The 17,098-nt window shown below is 44.6% G+C and overlaps 1 protein-coding gene and 1 long non-coding RNA gene across 2 annotated transcripts in view; both read left to right on the top strand.

Annotated features, from left to right (window-relative positions):
* Window positions 1-17,024, top strand: part of raph1a (Ras association (RalGDS/AF-6) and pleckstrin homology domains 1a) — an 87,561-nt gene extending 70,537 nt beyond the window's left edge. Inside the window, exons 11-20 of the mRNA XM_085764970.1 lie at window positions 1,673-1,747; window positions 4,681-4,765; window positions 8,051-8,172; window positions 8,273-8,338; window positions 9,188-9,331; window positions 9,454-9,564; window positions 9,873-9,971; window positions 10,642-10,762; window positions 11,914-12,044; window positions 13,895-17,024. Coding sequence (XP_085621096.1) covers window positions 1,673-1,747; window positions 4,681-4,765; window positions 8,051-8,172; window positions 8,273-8,338; window positions 9,188-9,331; window positions 9,454-9,564; window positions 9,873-9,971; window positions 10,642-10,762; window positions 11,914-12,044; window positions 13,895-16,459 — 3,519 coding nt within the window. The 3' untranslated portion in view covers window positions 16,460-17,024. The remainder of the gene's footprint in view (window positions 1-1,672; window positions 1,748-4,680; window positions 4,766-8,050; window positions 8,173-8,272; window positions 8,339-9,187; window positions 9,332-9,453; window positions 9,565-9,872; window positions 9,972-10,641; window positions 10,763-11,913; window positions 12,045-13,894) is intronic.
* The window catches only part of LOC146965504 (uncharacterized), a 518,674-nt gene that overhangs the window by 303,174 nt on the left and 198,402 nt on the right, over window positions 1-17,098 (top strand). The window lies entirely within an intron of this gene.

The following is a 17,098-nucleotide window of genomic DNA, read 5'->3' as shown; positions in this document are numbered from 1 at the left end:
ACTCAAACTGTGTTGTTCTTGATCCACTCATTCATTCATTCATTCATTCATTCATTCATTTCACTGACCCCAAGGAGAAATGTATGAATTTATTATATACCATAATACTATACATACATACGACGGAGTATTAGGGCCACATTGACAAATAAAAAAATCACAAACTTCTACTTAAATTTACGACTTTATTCTCATAATGTTATGACTTTTTTCTCGTAGGAAATGTACGACTTTATTCTCGAAGTTTGTGTTTTGTTTTGTTTTGTTTTGTTTTTCTCAATGCGGCCCTAATACTCCGTCGTACATACATACATAATACTATATATCATTTTATATCATTTATATCGTATCATTGTTATGTAAGCTGCTGGACGAGCTGAATTTCCCTCCTAGGGATTAATAAAGTATTTCCTATTCTATATTCTACTAGGGCTGTGTGACACTGTGTGTAAAAACCACCGACATATTGTGTTTCTATGGGTGGATATAGTGACTGGTCATTGTTGTTTTTATTTTTGGTTAATAAGAACAATCTAAAAGTGAAGAGAGGTGATAGTGTTGGTCTTGTACCTTTAAATCTTCTCCCTGTTGTTGAATCCAACTTGTTTTATAATCAGCGACTAAAGGAAAACAATAATAATCACTGATCAATGAGAAGTCTCATAAATAAACCTTTCATTTGAAACAGTCAGACTTCTTATACGGCCTTGTTTAAAGACTATATTTAGCTTCATGTGAAGTTACCACGCTACAGTGATACAGCGATGTTATATAACTGGACTTCATGTGCATGCATGTGTGTGTGTGTGCGTGTGTGTGTGTGCATCCATGATGTTAAACTGCTTCACCGGGTCGTTTTGCTGCTGCTGTTTAACTAAAGGAAACATCATTATCATCATCATCCTCGTTTCTCTGTGAAGAGTATGGCAAACAGATTTAACATTTAAAAGCTAAGTTTGATTATCCAGAATTGATTGTAGATATCAACAACGCCTTTCTGACTAGTCATAATTACATTTTGAATAGTTGGATTTTTTATTCAAGATATCTGATTCAGTTTTGCCTCGTCAAATAGAACATTTCAGATCCACAACTACGTTCTTCCTATAGGACAGATGACGTCACTTTAACCATTCATGTGTTTGGGGTTAGTCATTACAGCTATCTACAATTCAGTTGCAGATATCCACTATGTGAATAACGGATATCTGTAACTGAATTACGACTAGTAGTAACTCCTGTTACAGATATCTACAATGTAATTTTGCCTAGTCAAAACTTAATTTAAGATAGGCTACCTGAAAAGGGACATGTAGATATCTTTAATTGAGGTGAATTAAAGATATCTTGAACTGGAATTATGACTAGTCAGAATCAAATTGTAGATATCTCAAACTGGAATTACTAGCCTACTAGTTGTAACCCAGTTACAGATATCTGTAATTCACATAGCGGATATCTGCAACTGAATTGTAGATATCTGTAATGACAAACCCCATACACACGAATATAGGAAGAACATAGTTGTGGATCTGAAATGTTCTTTTTGACGAGGTAAACCTGAATTACAGATACTGTATCTGCAACACACACCCAGTCTGGGTGAAACTTGAGCGTTGTCATGGTGACGATAAAGAAAGCTTCTTCCTCCTCCTTGTCTCTGTGTCTGCAGCTGGTGATCCGTGTCCATCTGTCAGACGAGAGCTCCAAGACCATGATGGTGGACGAGAGACAGACGGTCAGACAGGTACGATTACTACACCTGGAGTTACAGTACAACAGCATTTATACTAGTACTGTTACTATAGTATTGTGTTATACAATACTTCTTAACATGTTCTTGTGTTCATGTTTTGTATCATTTTTAGCTGCCTGACTAATGTGAATTTCCCTTTAGGGATGAATAAAGTATTAATCTATCTAATCTATCTATCTATCTATCTATCTATCTATCTATCTATCTATCTATCTATCTATCTATCTATCTATCTATCTATCTATCTATCTATCTATCTATCTATCTATCTATCTATCTATCTATCTATCTATCTATCTATCTATCTATCTTATCTATCTTATCTATCTATCTATCTATCTATCTATCTATCTATCTATCTATCTATCTATCTATCTATCTATCTATCTATCTATCTATCTATCTATCTATCTATCTATCTATCTATCTATCTATCTATCTATCTATCTATCTATCTATCTATCTATCTATCTATCTATCTATCTATCTATCTATCCATCCATCCATCCATCCATCCATCTATCGTTCTATCTATCTATCTATCTATCGTTCTATCTATCTATCTATCTATCTATCTATCTATCTATCTATCTATCTATCTATCTATCTATCTATCTATCTATCTATCTATCTATCTATCTATCTATCTATCTATCTATCTATCTATCTATCTATCTATCCATCCATCCATCTATCTATCTATCTATCGTTCTATCTATCTATCTATCTATCTATCTATCTATCTATCTATCTATCTATCTATCTATCTATCTATCTATCTATCTATCTATCTATCTATCTATCTATCTATCTATCTATCTATCTATCTATCTATCTATCTATCTATCTATCTATCTATCTATAGAGGGAGTTTGACAGTAGTAATACTAGTAATACTATTATCATCAGTAACAGTAGTAATACTCAGCAGCTGTTGGTGGTAGCAGCAGTTATACTATTATTACTACTACTACTAAGTATCATCAGTAACAGTAGTAATATCATGAACTCTTGCGTCAGTAACAATAGTAGCATCACTAACAGCAGTAGTACTCATAGTGGAACTAGTAGTAGTACTAGTGTCATAACAGTGGAACTAGTATCATTACAGAAGTGATAGTATTGTTGACAGTTGTACTCGTATCATTTACAGTAGTAGTAAAACAGTGGTAGTACTAGTGTCATCCACAGGAGTATCAGTACCCGACCCATAGTAAATAAAGTACTGTTAACAGTGGTGTTTATACCGTGTAAACAATAATAGTTGTAGTAACAGTTCAAGTAACAGTAGTAGTATCAATAGCAGTAGTAGTAGTAACAGTAACAGTAATAGTATCAGTAACCATAGGAGTAATAGTAATAGTAGTAGTAGTAGTAGTAGTAGTAACAGTAGTAGTAGTAGTAGTAGTAGTAGTAGTAGTAGTAGTATCATTAACAGTTATAGTAACAGAAGTAGTAGTAGTAGTAACAGCAGCAGTAATAGTAGTAGTAGTAGTAGTAGTAGTACTTGTATAGTACAGTAACCTGAGTGTGTGTGTGTGTGTGTGTTGCAGGTGCTGGACAGTAGTAGTATCAGTAGTAGTAGTACTTGTACAGTAACCTGTGTGTGTGTTGCAGGTACTGGACAGTAGTAGTATCAGTAGTAGTAGTAGTAGTAGTATCAATAGTAGTAGTAGTAGTAGTAATACTAACCTGTGTGTGTGTGTGTGTGTGTTGCAGGTGCTGGACAGTAGTAGTAGTAGTAGTAGTAGTATCAGTAGTAGTAGTAGTAGTAGTAGTAGTAGTAACCTGTGTGTGTGTGTGTGTGTGTGTTACAGGTACTGGACAGTAGTAGTAGTATCAGTAATAGTAACTATGTGTGTGTTGCAGGTACTGGACAGTAGTAGTAGTAGTAGTAACCTGTGTGTATTGCAGGTACTGGACAGTAGTAGTAGTAGTAGTAGTAGTAGTAACTATGTGTGTGTTGCAGGTACTGGACAGTAGTAGTAGTAGTAGTAACCTGTGTGTATTGCAGGTACTGGACAGTAGTAGTAGTAGTAGTAGTAGTAGTAACTATGTGTGTGTTGCAGGTACTGGACAGTAGTAGTAGTAGTAGTAACCTGTGTGTATTGCAGGTACTGGACAGTAGTAGTAGTAGTAGTAGTAGTAGTAACTATGTGTGTGTTGCAGGTACTGGACAGTAGTAGTAGTAGTAGTAACCTGTGTGTATTGCAGGTACTGGACAGTAGTAGTAGTAGTAGTAGTAGTAACTATGTGTGTGTTGCAGGTACTGGACAGTAGTAGTAGTAGTAGTAACCTGTGTGTATTGCAGGTACTGGACAGTAGTAGTAGTAGTAGTAGTAGTAGTAACTATGTGTGTGTATTGCAGGTACTGGACAGTAGTAGTAGTAGTAGTAACCTGTGTGTGTTACAGGTACTGGACAGTAGTAGTAGTAGTAGTAACCTGTGTGTGTTACAGGTACTGGACAGTAGTATCAGTAGTAGTAACTATGTGTGTATTGCAGGTACTGGACAGTAGTAGTAGTAGTAGTACTAACCTGTGTGTGTATTACAGGTACTGGACAGTAGTAGTAGTAGTAGTAACTATGTGTGTATTGCAGGTACTGGACAGTAGTAGTAGTAGTAGTACTAACCTGTGTGTGTGTTACAGGTACTGGACAGTAGTAGTAGTAGTAGTAACTATGTGTGTGTTACAGGTACTGGACAGTAGTAGTAGTAGTACTAACCTGTGTGTGTTACAGGTACTGGACAGTAGTAGTAGTAGTAGTAACTATGTGTGTGTTACAGGTACTGGACAGTAGTAGTAGTAGTAGTAACTATGTGTGTATTACAGGTACTGGACAGTAGTAGTAGTAGTAGTAACTATGTGTGTGTTACAGGTACTGGACAGTAGTAGTAGTAGTAGTAACCTGTGTGTATTACAGGTACTGGACAGCCTCCTGGAGAAGTCTCACTGCGGCTACAGTCCAGACTGGTCGCTAGTGGAGACCATCAACGAGCTGCAGATGGGTGAGCACACACACACACACACACACACACACACACACACACACACACACACACACAGACAGCTCATCCAGGTGTGTGTGTGTGTGTGTGAGGGGGCGGAGCTTAGACTGAGTCCTTGTGCCCTGTAACACTGTGTCTGTCAGACTCTCAGACACACACACACACACACACACTCCCCTGGGGCGGTGTGTGTGTGTGTTGCCAGCACACACTGTACTACGAGCTTCAGCTCCACTTAACACTGTGTGACACACACACACACACACACACACACACACACACACAGTGTTGCGTGTGTGCAGTGATGTGTGTGATGTAACCTACATCTGCCTCAGCTGGGAGAGAGAGAGAGAGAGAGAGAGAGGAGGTGAAGTGAAGCTCGTTCTACCTCCGTCACCTCAGACAAACCTGAGCCGAGTCCTGAGGAGAGTTTCAATCAGCAGCCGAGGGGTTAAACCAGTTAATGGAGGGAAACACTGGTGTCTGTAGCTCTGGGGGGGGCTGATACTACCCTCACTTCCCCTTCACACACACACACACACACCAGCAGCACCAGCTCCTGCTGACAGCCTGCGGACAGACACTGACTTCCTGTCAGAGTGTGACCTCTGACCTCTGCTCAGCCTGCTGGAAATAAACCAGTGGTACAGCATGATGATTACCACCAGAAGAACGATTATTATTATTATTATTATTATTATTATTATTATTATTATTATTATTATTATTATTATTATTATTATCATTATTATCATCATTGTTATTATTAGTTTTTTATTTGCTGCCCTGGTGATAAAAAACAGTGTTTCATGTTCCTCCAGATTATTAAGTTATCAAGTAACTAACAGTTATCAATTCAATTCAATTCAATTCAATTCAAACTGCTTTATTGGCATGAACAGAAATGTGTTGTTGCCAAAGCATTTACAAAATATTCACATACATATTACAATAATACAATTAATATTTTGTACAGTACAATACAGTTTTATACAATTACATATACATCTATGCATTTGTGATGTTATAGTGAGTCTATAGTAGTCTGTCAGGCTGTGGCAGGCAGATCCATATTTATCTGCCAGAGGAGCTGCTGTCCCTTCACCTAACAGAACTGACACTTACTTTCTCCTCTGGGGTTAATATGTATCAGTAAAATATCATTATTATTTATTATCAATTTTTAAGCGTTTTGTGGGGGAAAAATGTAAGAAAGCATAGTTAAATGTCCTGGATAATTTCCCACAATTCAGTGCGGTGATGCCTTCAGGTGCCTTGTTACCTGCCAAAAACCTGAAGTTTGAGAACCTGAAAATACTTCAGTTTCTTTTTATTATAACAATTCTCAAGATGAATGATGATTTTAGGCTTTTAGGAGTTGTACAACTTAAACTTGAACCACAGATGTTTTTATTATATGACGACACACTGTGACTGACATTAGTAAAACTGTTTGGGAAACAACACACACACACACTGCACTGGATGAGCTGCTTAAAAGAAGGAAAACAAAACCTGGAATAATCCCACGTGTCTTGGAAAACATAGGAAAATGATCGACCAGTTTTTACAGTCATAGAAAATGAGACAAATGGGGCGGATGCGTAGTCACACTGTGCGACTACGCATTTGCAAATTGTGGTGGTTAAATCAGGATTAAATGATGTGGAGGTGGCTGCAGTTTACAGATCATGGTAATGATCCATGTTTGGTTCAGTATTTCAGACTTTGTGCAGAAACAAACAAAAAAAGTGAATGAGAAACAGCTTCAGTTTGAATTCAGCTGGATTAAAACAGAAAGGAGATTCGGATGATTTTAGGAAAGATGGGTGTAACCCTGTCTCAGGTTGTGACTGAATCTGTCTGATAAACACTCAGACTGAATGTGGGTCACAGCTGACGTGGGTTTTGTCCACTTCAGTCCTCAGAGGAAACATGTGAGCATCAGCCGGGCCGGAAAAAAGAGAGAGAGAAATAAAGAAAAGGAAGGAGGGCAGCAGATCGCCACGAGCCGTGTTGCTACAGAGCAGAGAGGTTTCCAGCTCCTGCAGCAACACTTTTCTGAATTTTACATCCACAAACAAACCAGAGTGTGTTTAGAAAAAAAAAAACATTTGACCAAACTGGAGGAAAACAACACAGAGAAATATTAAAGCAGCTTCAGATTCCTCTGCAGTGAGACAATGTGGAGGAATTCACCGTGGGATTTGTGGATGGTTTTACTGCGGTTTGTTTCTGTGGGTGGAGACGTCACAGCTGCTGCTGCTGCTGTGTTCAAGGGCAGACATGAGGGCGGGAAAACTGCACTTTACTAAGATGATGTTAAAATCTCATCCAAGAGACTGGATTTCATTTGTTATTTAAAAAATAAACAAATGAGGAAGGGTTATACTCCCTTTTTTGGTGATAATAAATTATTGCTCTGTAGCTGTTGTTGGTGTGCAGACTTGCGTTTGGATTTAGGAATGTGCATGCTTTTTCTATTTTTTCTTTCTTTTTTTAAAATTAAAAATTAGATTGTCTTTCCTAATATTGTCTCACTATGGGATGCACACCTCCTTGCAGCCGTCGGAAGCATTACGCTGCATTCACATGGAATCAGGCAGACAGCAGATGGACTACAGCCACAGGCGTGACGGCAAAACCAATACACATGACAATATGTTGCTATGCCAACTCTGATTTCTCTTGATATCGCATTGAAAACTGGAATTTATGTTAAAATCCCACCAAAACGTCACATCCAGTCATAAATTCTGTGGCAGTGGATGGTAAGAAGTTAAGATATTTCAACTTTGGACGGCATTGCCCTTTACTGTTGCCATCTCAGCGGCCTCGCCCAAGTTTACGTCTTGTTCTCGTCCACTAAAGTTACATGCCATCTGCCTGATTTCTGTGTGAATGCAGCATTAATCTCATTTCACCAGTCCTGATTGGCTGGTGAACGTGTGAACACCTCTTCTCACTTGGATCATATGTAATGTCCAGACTAGCTGCTTTCCTAACTGTCAACACATAGCTTCTGTCGCCGGTTGCTAACTAGCGTTTGGATATTTTTTTCTGCTCTTCTCCGGTCACAGGCCCAACAGTAGTTGTTGTATTTGGTTATTCATATTACTGAAATATAAACTCTAGAGGCCTAAACCGATGTTAGTAAATCAGACAGAAACAAGATACAAGACTGGACCAGATATAAAAAATAAAATAAAATACGAAGAGTGGTGTTTATATCCAGAGACTGAACTGACTGTGGATCTGTTCTGGTGTGTGTTTCCCTCTGTGCAGAGCGGATCTTCGAGGATCATGAGAACCTGGTGGAGAACCTGCTGAACTGGACCAGAGACAGTCAGAACCGCCTGATGTTCACAGAGCGCATCGAGAAGTACGCCCTGTTCAAGAACCCCCAGGTGAGACACACACACACACACACACACCGAGGAAGCTTCAGCAGGTGTGTTTTCATGTTCTCTAACCTGTCTCACCTCTGCTGCTTCCTGTCTGCTGCAGAACTATTTGTTGGGGCGGAAGGAGACGTGTGAGATGGCGGAAAGAAACAAAGAGGCTCTGTTAGAGGTCAGTCTGATTCCTGCTCCTGCACACAGCTGCTTCCTCGAGCGCATCCTCACTGTCTTCACACTCAGGTTTCACTTTTCTGACCCGGTCGATAAAAAGCCTCGCTCTGCTTCCCTGGGTTTTACCTCGCAGGCTGCACTCAGGCCTGCAGACACAGCTCAGGGCTGAGAGACCCACCGCGCCACCTCTGTGTTTAATCACTGGCTCTACTCTTAAAGGGATAGTTCAACATTTTGACAAATTGCCCTATAGTAATCGCTATAGTCATAGCAGTAGGTTCGTTACCTTTGCGGAGCAGAGCCGTGAGCTACTCAGAGCTACGCTACGGAGGCTCATGGGATTTCTTGGTTTCCCTCATCAAACTCATCAAATACACAATCCAACAACTCCAAAACGCTCTGGTGGAAAAGTTGTGACCTGCACATTCACCACGCTATGAGATAATAACACAACGTTACCAGACAGAGTTGTTTTAGAGGTAAATGCAGAGACTGCTTGATGAAAAACTGTCCCTGAAGGCAACGCGCATCGGCGGTTTTGCATGAATTTCCCTCTAAAACAACTCTGTCTGGTAACATTGTGTTATTATTTCATAGCGTGGTGAATGTGCAGGTCACAACTTGTCCACCAGAGCGTTTTGGAGTTGTTGGATTGTGTATTTGATGAGTTTGATGAGGGAAACCAAGAAATCCCATGAGCCTCCGTAGCGTAGCTCTGAGCAGCTCACGGCTATGACTATAGGGATTATGGCAATGGGCCAATTTGCCAAAATGTTGAACTATCACCTGAAACAGAAAATAAACTGGACAAGCAGTAACAAGTGTGTTTCTGTCTGTATGTGTGTGTTAGGAGTGTTTCGGCGGCAGCTCGGTTTCCGTCCCAGAGATGGAGGGAGTGTTGTGGCTCAAAGAGGACGGGAAGAAGTCGTGGAAGAAACGCTACTTCCTGTTGAGAGCCTCAGGAATCTACTACGTCCCCAAGGGGAAGGCCAAGGTGTGTGTGTGTGTGTGTGTGTGTGTGTGTGTGTGTGATGACAAGGAGGATTTTACTTTGTGTTATATTGGAAAAGAGATGCTTTAAATTCAACCTGTGTGTTTGCGTGTGTGTGTGTGTAGGCCTCCAGAGACCTGGTGTGTTTCCTCCAGCTGGACCACGTCAACGTTTACCACGGTCAGGACTACAAGAGCAAATACAAGGCTCCTACAGACTACTGCATGGTGCTCAAGGTAGATACACACACCACACACACACACACACACTGCATGAGGTTTGTGGTGTTAGATAACTCCAGTACTCACCACTGAGCTGTTTGTTGCACCGTTGTCTCACAGCGCCTCCCAGTGGTGTGATGGAGTCATTACACGTCTCTGTCACATCACTATAGATCCTACCTAGAACAACAGATAGATACGTTTAAAGTGTTGATGCTGCAGAGTTTTGTAGTTAAGATTATAAATCAGCTATTGTTGTTGTATTTGTACCAGAAAACCTTGTTAAATTGTGTGTCTGTGTGTGTGTGTTTGTGTGTGTGCAGCACCCTCAGATCCAGAAGAAGTCGCAATACATCAAGTACCTGTGCTGTGATGATGTCAGAACCCTCCAGCAATGGATCAACAGTATTCGCATCGCTAAGGTAACCACTCGTCCTGTCGTTAATAAAAAAAACAACATGACATCACATGAACTACAGTATGGCTGTACTGGAGCAGATGTTACACATAAACAACTAAACAACTACTCATTTTGAATAAAGAGAGTCAGTCAGCCTCCTTCACAGCAGTAGAACAGGTTCAGAAGAAAAAATGAATCTGTCAAAGCATCAATAATCACATTTGACACAAACAATTAGCTAAGAAGCATAAACTTAAAAAATAACAATGATGTATTTATTCATTTATTTAAATATTTATGTTTTTTTTTTGTATTTTCCTTTTTAACCTACACTTCCTGCTCTACCTCCTTTTTTAAATTGCCCCCCGGGGACAAATAAAGTTCTTTGAATTGAATTGAATTGAAGAATCACTTCTTTTTTATTTTATTTTGCAATATCAGTGACAAACATTAAACAAACAAAGACATGACATAGCACAAGACAGGAAATACCTAACACCGCAACACATCAGTCAAAACAGTAAATAAATGGATTGAGATAAATTGTGATAAGGAGCAAAACAAGGGAAAAAAAGAGAAACTTACTGTGATTGTCCATTATTCAGGCCGCTGCAGTAAAACCATCAGTGTGTTTGGAGGAACTTGTTTTTTCATGTTCTTTCTCTCTGTCTCTCCCTCCCTCCCTCCATCAGTATGGGAAGCAGCTGTACATCAACTTCCAGGAGGCGATGAGGAGGACAGAGGCGGCCTACGACTGGTCCTCCCTCTCCTCGTCCTCCATCAAGTCAGGATCCAGCTCCTCCAGCCTCCCAGGTAACATCAAACATGAAGGCTGAGAGATGAATGTCTTTTCTATGGGCGAAAGAAAGAAAGAAAGAAAGAAAAAGACAGAGAGAGAGGGGTAGAAAGAAAGAAAGTAAAACGACGGAGAAAGGGGGTAGAAGAAAGAAAGAAAAAGAGAGAGAGAGAGAGAGATGATAGATAGAAAGAGGTAGATAGATAGAGATAGAAGAAAAGAAAGAAAGAAAGAAAGAAAGAAAGAAAGAAAGAAAGAAGTAAAACGACGGAGTAAGGGGGTAGAAGAAAGAAAGAAAAAGAGAAAAAAGAGACAGAGAGAGGGAGATGATAAATAGAAAGAGGTAGATAGAGATAGAGAGGAAAAGAAAGAAGTAAAAAGACGGAGAAAGGGGGTAGAAAGACAGAAAGAGTGATAGAGAGAGGGGGTAGGTAGAAAGAAAGAAAGAAAGAAAGAAAGAAAGAAAGAAAGAAAGAGGTAGATAGATAGAGATAGAGAGGGAAAGAGAGAAAGAAAGAAAGAAAGAAAGAAGTAAAACGACGGAGAAAGGGGGTAGAAGAAAGAAAGAAAAAGAGAAAAAAGAGACAGAGAGAGGGAGATGATAAATAGAAAGAGGTAGATAGAGATAGAGAGGAAAAGAAAGAAGTAAAAAGACGGAGAAAGGGGGTAGAAAGACAGAAAGAGTGATAGAGAGAGGGGGTAGGTAGAAAGAAAGAAAGAAAGAAAGAAAGAAAGAAAGAAAGAAAGAAAGAAAGAAAGAAAGAAAGAAAGAAAGAAAGAAAGAAAGCGAGGGATGGACAGATAGAAAGAGGTAGATAGACAGAGATAGAGAAGGAAAGAAAGAAAGAAAGAAAGAAAGAAGTAAAAAGACAGAGAAAGGGGGTAGAAATAAAGTAGTGCAGGGACCAGTGCTCGGTGCGATTGCCCCGTGGCCTTAATAATCAGTTGCAGTTCAGTAAATTCTCGGGCAAAATGAACTCCAGTCATCGTTCTGTCCCTTATTGATCAATATCGATAATAATAATAGTCATAGATAGATAGATAGATAGATAGATAGATAGATAGATAGATAGATAGATAGATAGATAGATAGATAGATAGATAGATAGATAGATAGATGAAGCGAAATGATCACTAGTGAAAGTTTAACTCTGTGTCGACCCCTCAGAGTCCCAGTCCAACCACTCCAGCCAATCAGACAGCGGCGTCTCAGAGATGACATCAGCAGGTCACACCCGCTCCCAGAGCGTCGTCAGCTCCATCTTCTCTGACGCCTGGAGGAGAGGGACGCAAGGAGAGGTGTGAACACACACACATACACACTCTCTCCATCCTATCCTGTCCTTTCCTGGTTTTTCTTGCTGGACTACGTTTCCCATGTTTCCCCTTTGCTTCCCTGCCAGCGGTCAAAGGTGAAGGGTCGTATGCCAGTTCCTCTGTGTGCAGGAGGAGGAGGAGGGAGCGGAGGTTAGACAGGAAGTGATGTAACAGGCATGTTCACAGTTTGAAGTGACCTCGTTTAACCTCGTCTGCACCACTAGTAACACAACGAGTTGGATTTAACAAAAAAAAAACAATTAACTGAAGTTTATGTCTCATAATGGACAGAACTTGGAGCATTTTCATCACTGTATAAATAGAAAATGGTTAAAAAAAGCTCTAAATACTAAATGGACGATATATCTGTCGCTGTTTACAACTTGTAGTGTTTATTTAATCAGGATAAACAAGTACAAATCATCAGTTTTCTGTTAATAATGTGTGTTTGTCAGGTTGAACTTGAGGTTTGAGGTGAGTTTATAGATCAAACTAACCTAACCTGGTGTTGTGATGGAATGAACCAACGTCCTAACCAACATATGATATAACCCAGTTCAGCACGTTTCAGACCGGTTTTAGACCAGAGAGGCACGATGATGTGACGTTTAGTTTGGAACCAGATTATAACAGGTTGAAATGTGTTTGTGTGTTAAAAAGTTTTCCTCTTTCTGACACTGGTTGTGATTGAACTTTTTCATTGTGATGTGTTTGGTTGGTTGGTTGTGTGTTATCAAACTGCACTGGTGTGTTTTTATTTCTATCGTCCTGTCGGGGGATGAAGGGTCTCGATCCGCTTGTTAAGTCTGACGTCACTTCTGGGTCCAAACAGGTCCATAATAGACAATGTGGAACCGGTGAATCTCTATCAGGGCCGGGGTATCAACAGAGGAAGGGTTTGGCTTTTGATGAAGAAAAAGTGTGGGGACCAGTGGGTGGTTAGGTCAGTTTTGATGCTAGCTAGCGTTACTATTAAAGGACAATGGCAGTCAAATTTAACCTGGGGCTCTAGTTTCAGAACAGAATGAATCTGCAGATTTTCTTTTTAACGTCTGCTTTTCTCCAGTAGTTGGGTCTGTCCCTGCATCGCCACAACAGCGTAGAATGGGAGTGGATGGATCTTAGGCTGTTTACATCCCATAAAACCACCATTTTTTTCACAGACAACGTCAGATGGACACCGAGGACGAAAACCGTTTGTTTTATTAACACAGGAATATCAACTCGCAGGCAGGACGTTTTCATTGACATTCCTTTGTTGATAAAACAAACAGGAGCTAAATTCATGCAGAACCGCTGATGTGCGTTGCCTTCAGGGACAGTTTTTCATCAAGCAGTCTCTGCATTTACCTCTAAAACAACTCTGTCTGGTAACATTCTGTTATTATCTCATAGCGTGGTGAATGTGCAGGTCACAACTTGTCCATTTGATGAGTTTGATGAGGGGAACCAAGAAATCCCATGTAGCTCTGAGCATCTCGCGGCTCTGCTCCGCCGTTCTAAAAATAGCTTGCACCGACAATTTAAGGTAACGAACCTACTGCTATAACTATAGGGATTATGGCAATATGGGCCAATTTGCCAAAATGTTGAACCATCCCTTTAAAACACTGATGGACACAGCACTGCAGCGTGTTTGAAAGTCGAGAACCAGTGCAGTTTGGACCCGGAAAACGGTTTTATTCAAACGTTGCTTCGTCCAGACTTAACAAGCGGAAATCTTTTTACTGAGTCTGAATCTCTTCAAACCCCAAATCCAATGAGTTGTTTATGACTTGACGTAATTTTCTCTCTCTCCATCTTCTCTGCTCCTCCTCCTCCTCCTCCTCCAGATGATGAGGATCGACCCTATCAGTAGACCGATCCCTCTCCAGATCCCCTCCCTCTCTCCGCAGCCCCTCCCCCTCTCCCAGCCTCAGACCCCGCCCTCCCGGACCAGCTACACCGACGGCCTGGTCCAGTCCGACGACTCCTCCTCCTCCCCGTCGCCGCCGTCGCCTCCTCCCCCTCCTCCGCCTCCTCCTCCCTCCGTCGGCAGCGTGGGCCACCAGTCGGCTCCTACCTCCTCCTCCTCCTACGTCAAGTACAGCACGCTGGCCCGGCTGCAGGGCCAGAACCAGTCCCGGACGCCGCTGCCGGGCCTCGCGCCGCCATCCATCCCCATCCAGACCGCCAAACCCAACTACAACACGCTGCCGGCCGCCTACAGCACCTCCTCGCCGCCGCCGCCGCCGCCGCCGCCGCCGTCTCCTCCGCCACCGCCTCCCCCGACGGCGCCAGCTCCCGGTTCCGCCATGGCCGCGTTGAAGTACGGCGCGTCCAGCCCGACCGCTCTGCCGCCGCCGCCGCCGCCGCTGGAGGAGGAGCTCCACGATCTCCTCCCGCCGCCGCCGCCCGAGAGTCTGGAGGCCAACGGGCTTCCGCCGCCGCTGTTGCTGCAGCATCTGGACCTCAGCTCGTGCCCGCAGCTCTCCAACGCCGGCCTGCAGCAGTTCTTGGCGCAGAAGTTTCCCAACATGGTTTACGACTTCAGCCCGGGAGTCGACGACGACGACGGCTCCCCTCCGCCGCCGCCGCCGCCCGGCGAGCTCTCTCCTCCCGCCTCGCTGCTGCAAACTCTCCGACCTCTGTCCCCCAACGCTGCCGCGCCTCCTCCTCCTGCTCCTCCCAAAACCTTCACCGGCGGTTTCCCTCCTCAAACCGCTCGCAAGCCTTCGGGTCCTTCCTCGCTTCCCATCGCCCTCTCACCCGTGTCTCCCACGCCGCTCCACGGCGGCGGCGGCGGCCACGGCGGCCACGGCCCGGTGAGAAAGCAGCAGAGCTTCTCCACGGGTCATTCGCCCAATCAGCCGCCTCCCACTCTGCCAAAGCAGCACAGCCTCTCCTCCAAAAACCTCGCCCTGTCCCCTTCCTCCTCCTCCTCCTCCTCCTCCGCCGTCTCCATCGCCGCCGCTACCTCCTCCTTGGTCAAACAGATCGTCAACCAGTTCCCGGGAAGCGCTTCCGCCGCCGCTCCCTCCTCGCTGCCCGTCTCCGGCTCCATGGAGGGATCCAAGTTCTCCGCTCCCCAGTCTCCTCCGGCGGTTAAAGCCAAACCCAAGTGGCAGCCGGGAGGAGGCGTCGTGGCGCCGCAGTCTCCAGAGTTCCCGCCTCCTCCTCCTGACGGCTCGCTGCAGGGAGACTTCCCTCCTCCTCCCTCTTCCTCCTCCTCCTCCTCCAAGACGGGCTCGCCGATCAAGAAGTCGCCATCCACCTCCTCCACGGGGTCGTCATCATCGTCCTCCAAGCGAGGGCCGCCGCCGGCCCCGCAGAGGGCCTCGTCCATGCGCGAGGAGGAGCGGCCGCCGAAGAAGGTGGAGAGCCTGGTCAACAAGTTCGGCCAACAACAGGCTCCTCAGACGGGAACGCCGTCGTCCGGCTCCTCGTCGGCGACCGGCTCCCCGTCCAAAGACGCCTCGGCGGCGGCGCTTCCCGCTCCGCTGCCGAAGCCGGGGAAGCTGAACCTGGCCAACCTGCCGCTGGCGCTGCAGGGGCTGCAGACGGGCCAGCACCACCACCAGCCGCCCATTTCCGACTTCCCCTCCCCGCCGCCGCCGCCGCCCCCCGCCCAGCCGCCGCGCCTCGACTCCTCCCCCGACTACTTCCCGCCGCCGCCCAGCGACTTTGAGCTTTTCCCGCCGCCTCCTCACCCGTCGGAGTTCCACCACCCGCCGAAGGTCGCCGTGGTGAACCCCCAGCCCCAGATGCAGCATCAGCAGCAGCAGCCGGTGGCGACGTCGTTGTCCTCGTCGTCGTGGAAACAAGGCTCGCTGAAAAAGGGCGTTGTGGCGGTGCCTCCACCGGCGCTGAACCGGCGGAGCAGCAACACCAACCAGTACGACGGCATGATGATGACGACGGCGACGATGATGATGCCGCTGTCGCCGCCGCCGCTCATGTCTCAGACGCCGCCGCCCTCGCTGTCCTCCTACTGCCCCTCCCCCTCCTCCGCCTCCTCCTCCCCCGTGCCCCCCACCTCCCCCAAGTCGGCGGCGGCGGCGGCGGGGCCGGTCTCGCTGGCGCTCAAGCCCCACTTCCTGGAAGACCTCAACCGCACCCTGAAGAGGAAGTCGGTGACGCGCCACGGCTCGCTCACCTCCTCCCACCTCATCTCCTCCAAGATGGACCCCGTGGGCACCATGGACGACATGGCGCTGCTCCCGCCGCCGCCGCCGGAGCTCATGCAGCAGCATCAGCAGGGCGGCGTCCGCGGACACTCCCAAACTCTGTCCCGCCACCACACGCACTCCCACTCCACCAAACACGCCAACATCTCAGGCTATGCAACGCTGCGGCGAGGCCCGCCTCCCGCTCCTCCTAAAAGGGACCAAAGCACCAAACTGACCAGTGATTGGTAGGGATCGAGCGAAGGAACGCTGGGGTGGGCGGAGCCTATAACGAACTGAACTGACTGTTTAGGTCTCATCGTTCTCACCGCAGAGAAGAAATAATCGATGTCTGTCTTGACTTGTCCGTCTCTCCTCATCCTGAACCATCCACCCGTGGATCTCCGAGCAAGTAGCAAACCGTGTTTCCTACTCTTAATCTCAGATTATGATTGTTCCTATTATCCTCATTATTACTATCATTACCAATACATGTTTAATCCAATGACATGAGCAAAAATACATATATATATATGTATATGTATATGTATATATATCTGTATACAAGCAAGCCAGAAAAGTCACCTATCAAGCTTTTTTCACGATGTCTGTGCAGCTTTGCATTGAAATATACAAAAGACGAGACTTGAACGACGACAACAGCAACAAAGACGATTTGCTGCGAACTAACTGGTACTGAGTGCATGGAGCCGTGGAAACGGAAGGAAACGATACCGATGGAGGGACGGAGGGATTTAACGGAAGGACGCGAGCGACGAGAGATGATGTGTACAGAAACGTTGAGGGTCAGGGGGGCGGGGGTTGTGTGGGGATTATGGGCGGGGCTTAGATGGAGCGTTGCCATTTATTTCAAACTTTTTTTGTGTGTGT

This window comes from Trachurus japonicus, chromosome 21 (genome assembly GCF_045865225.1).
Source record: "Trachurus japonicus isolate A0001 chromosome 21, Traja_1.0".
NCBI lineage: Eukaryota > Metazoa > Chordata > Actinopteri > Carangiformes > Carangidae > Trachurus > Trachurus japonicus.
Note: the sequence above shows the minus strand (reverse complement) of the source record. Positions and strands in the feature narration are given on the sequence as shown.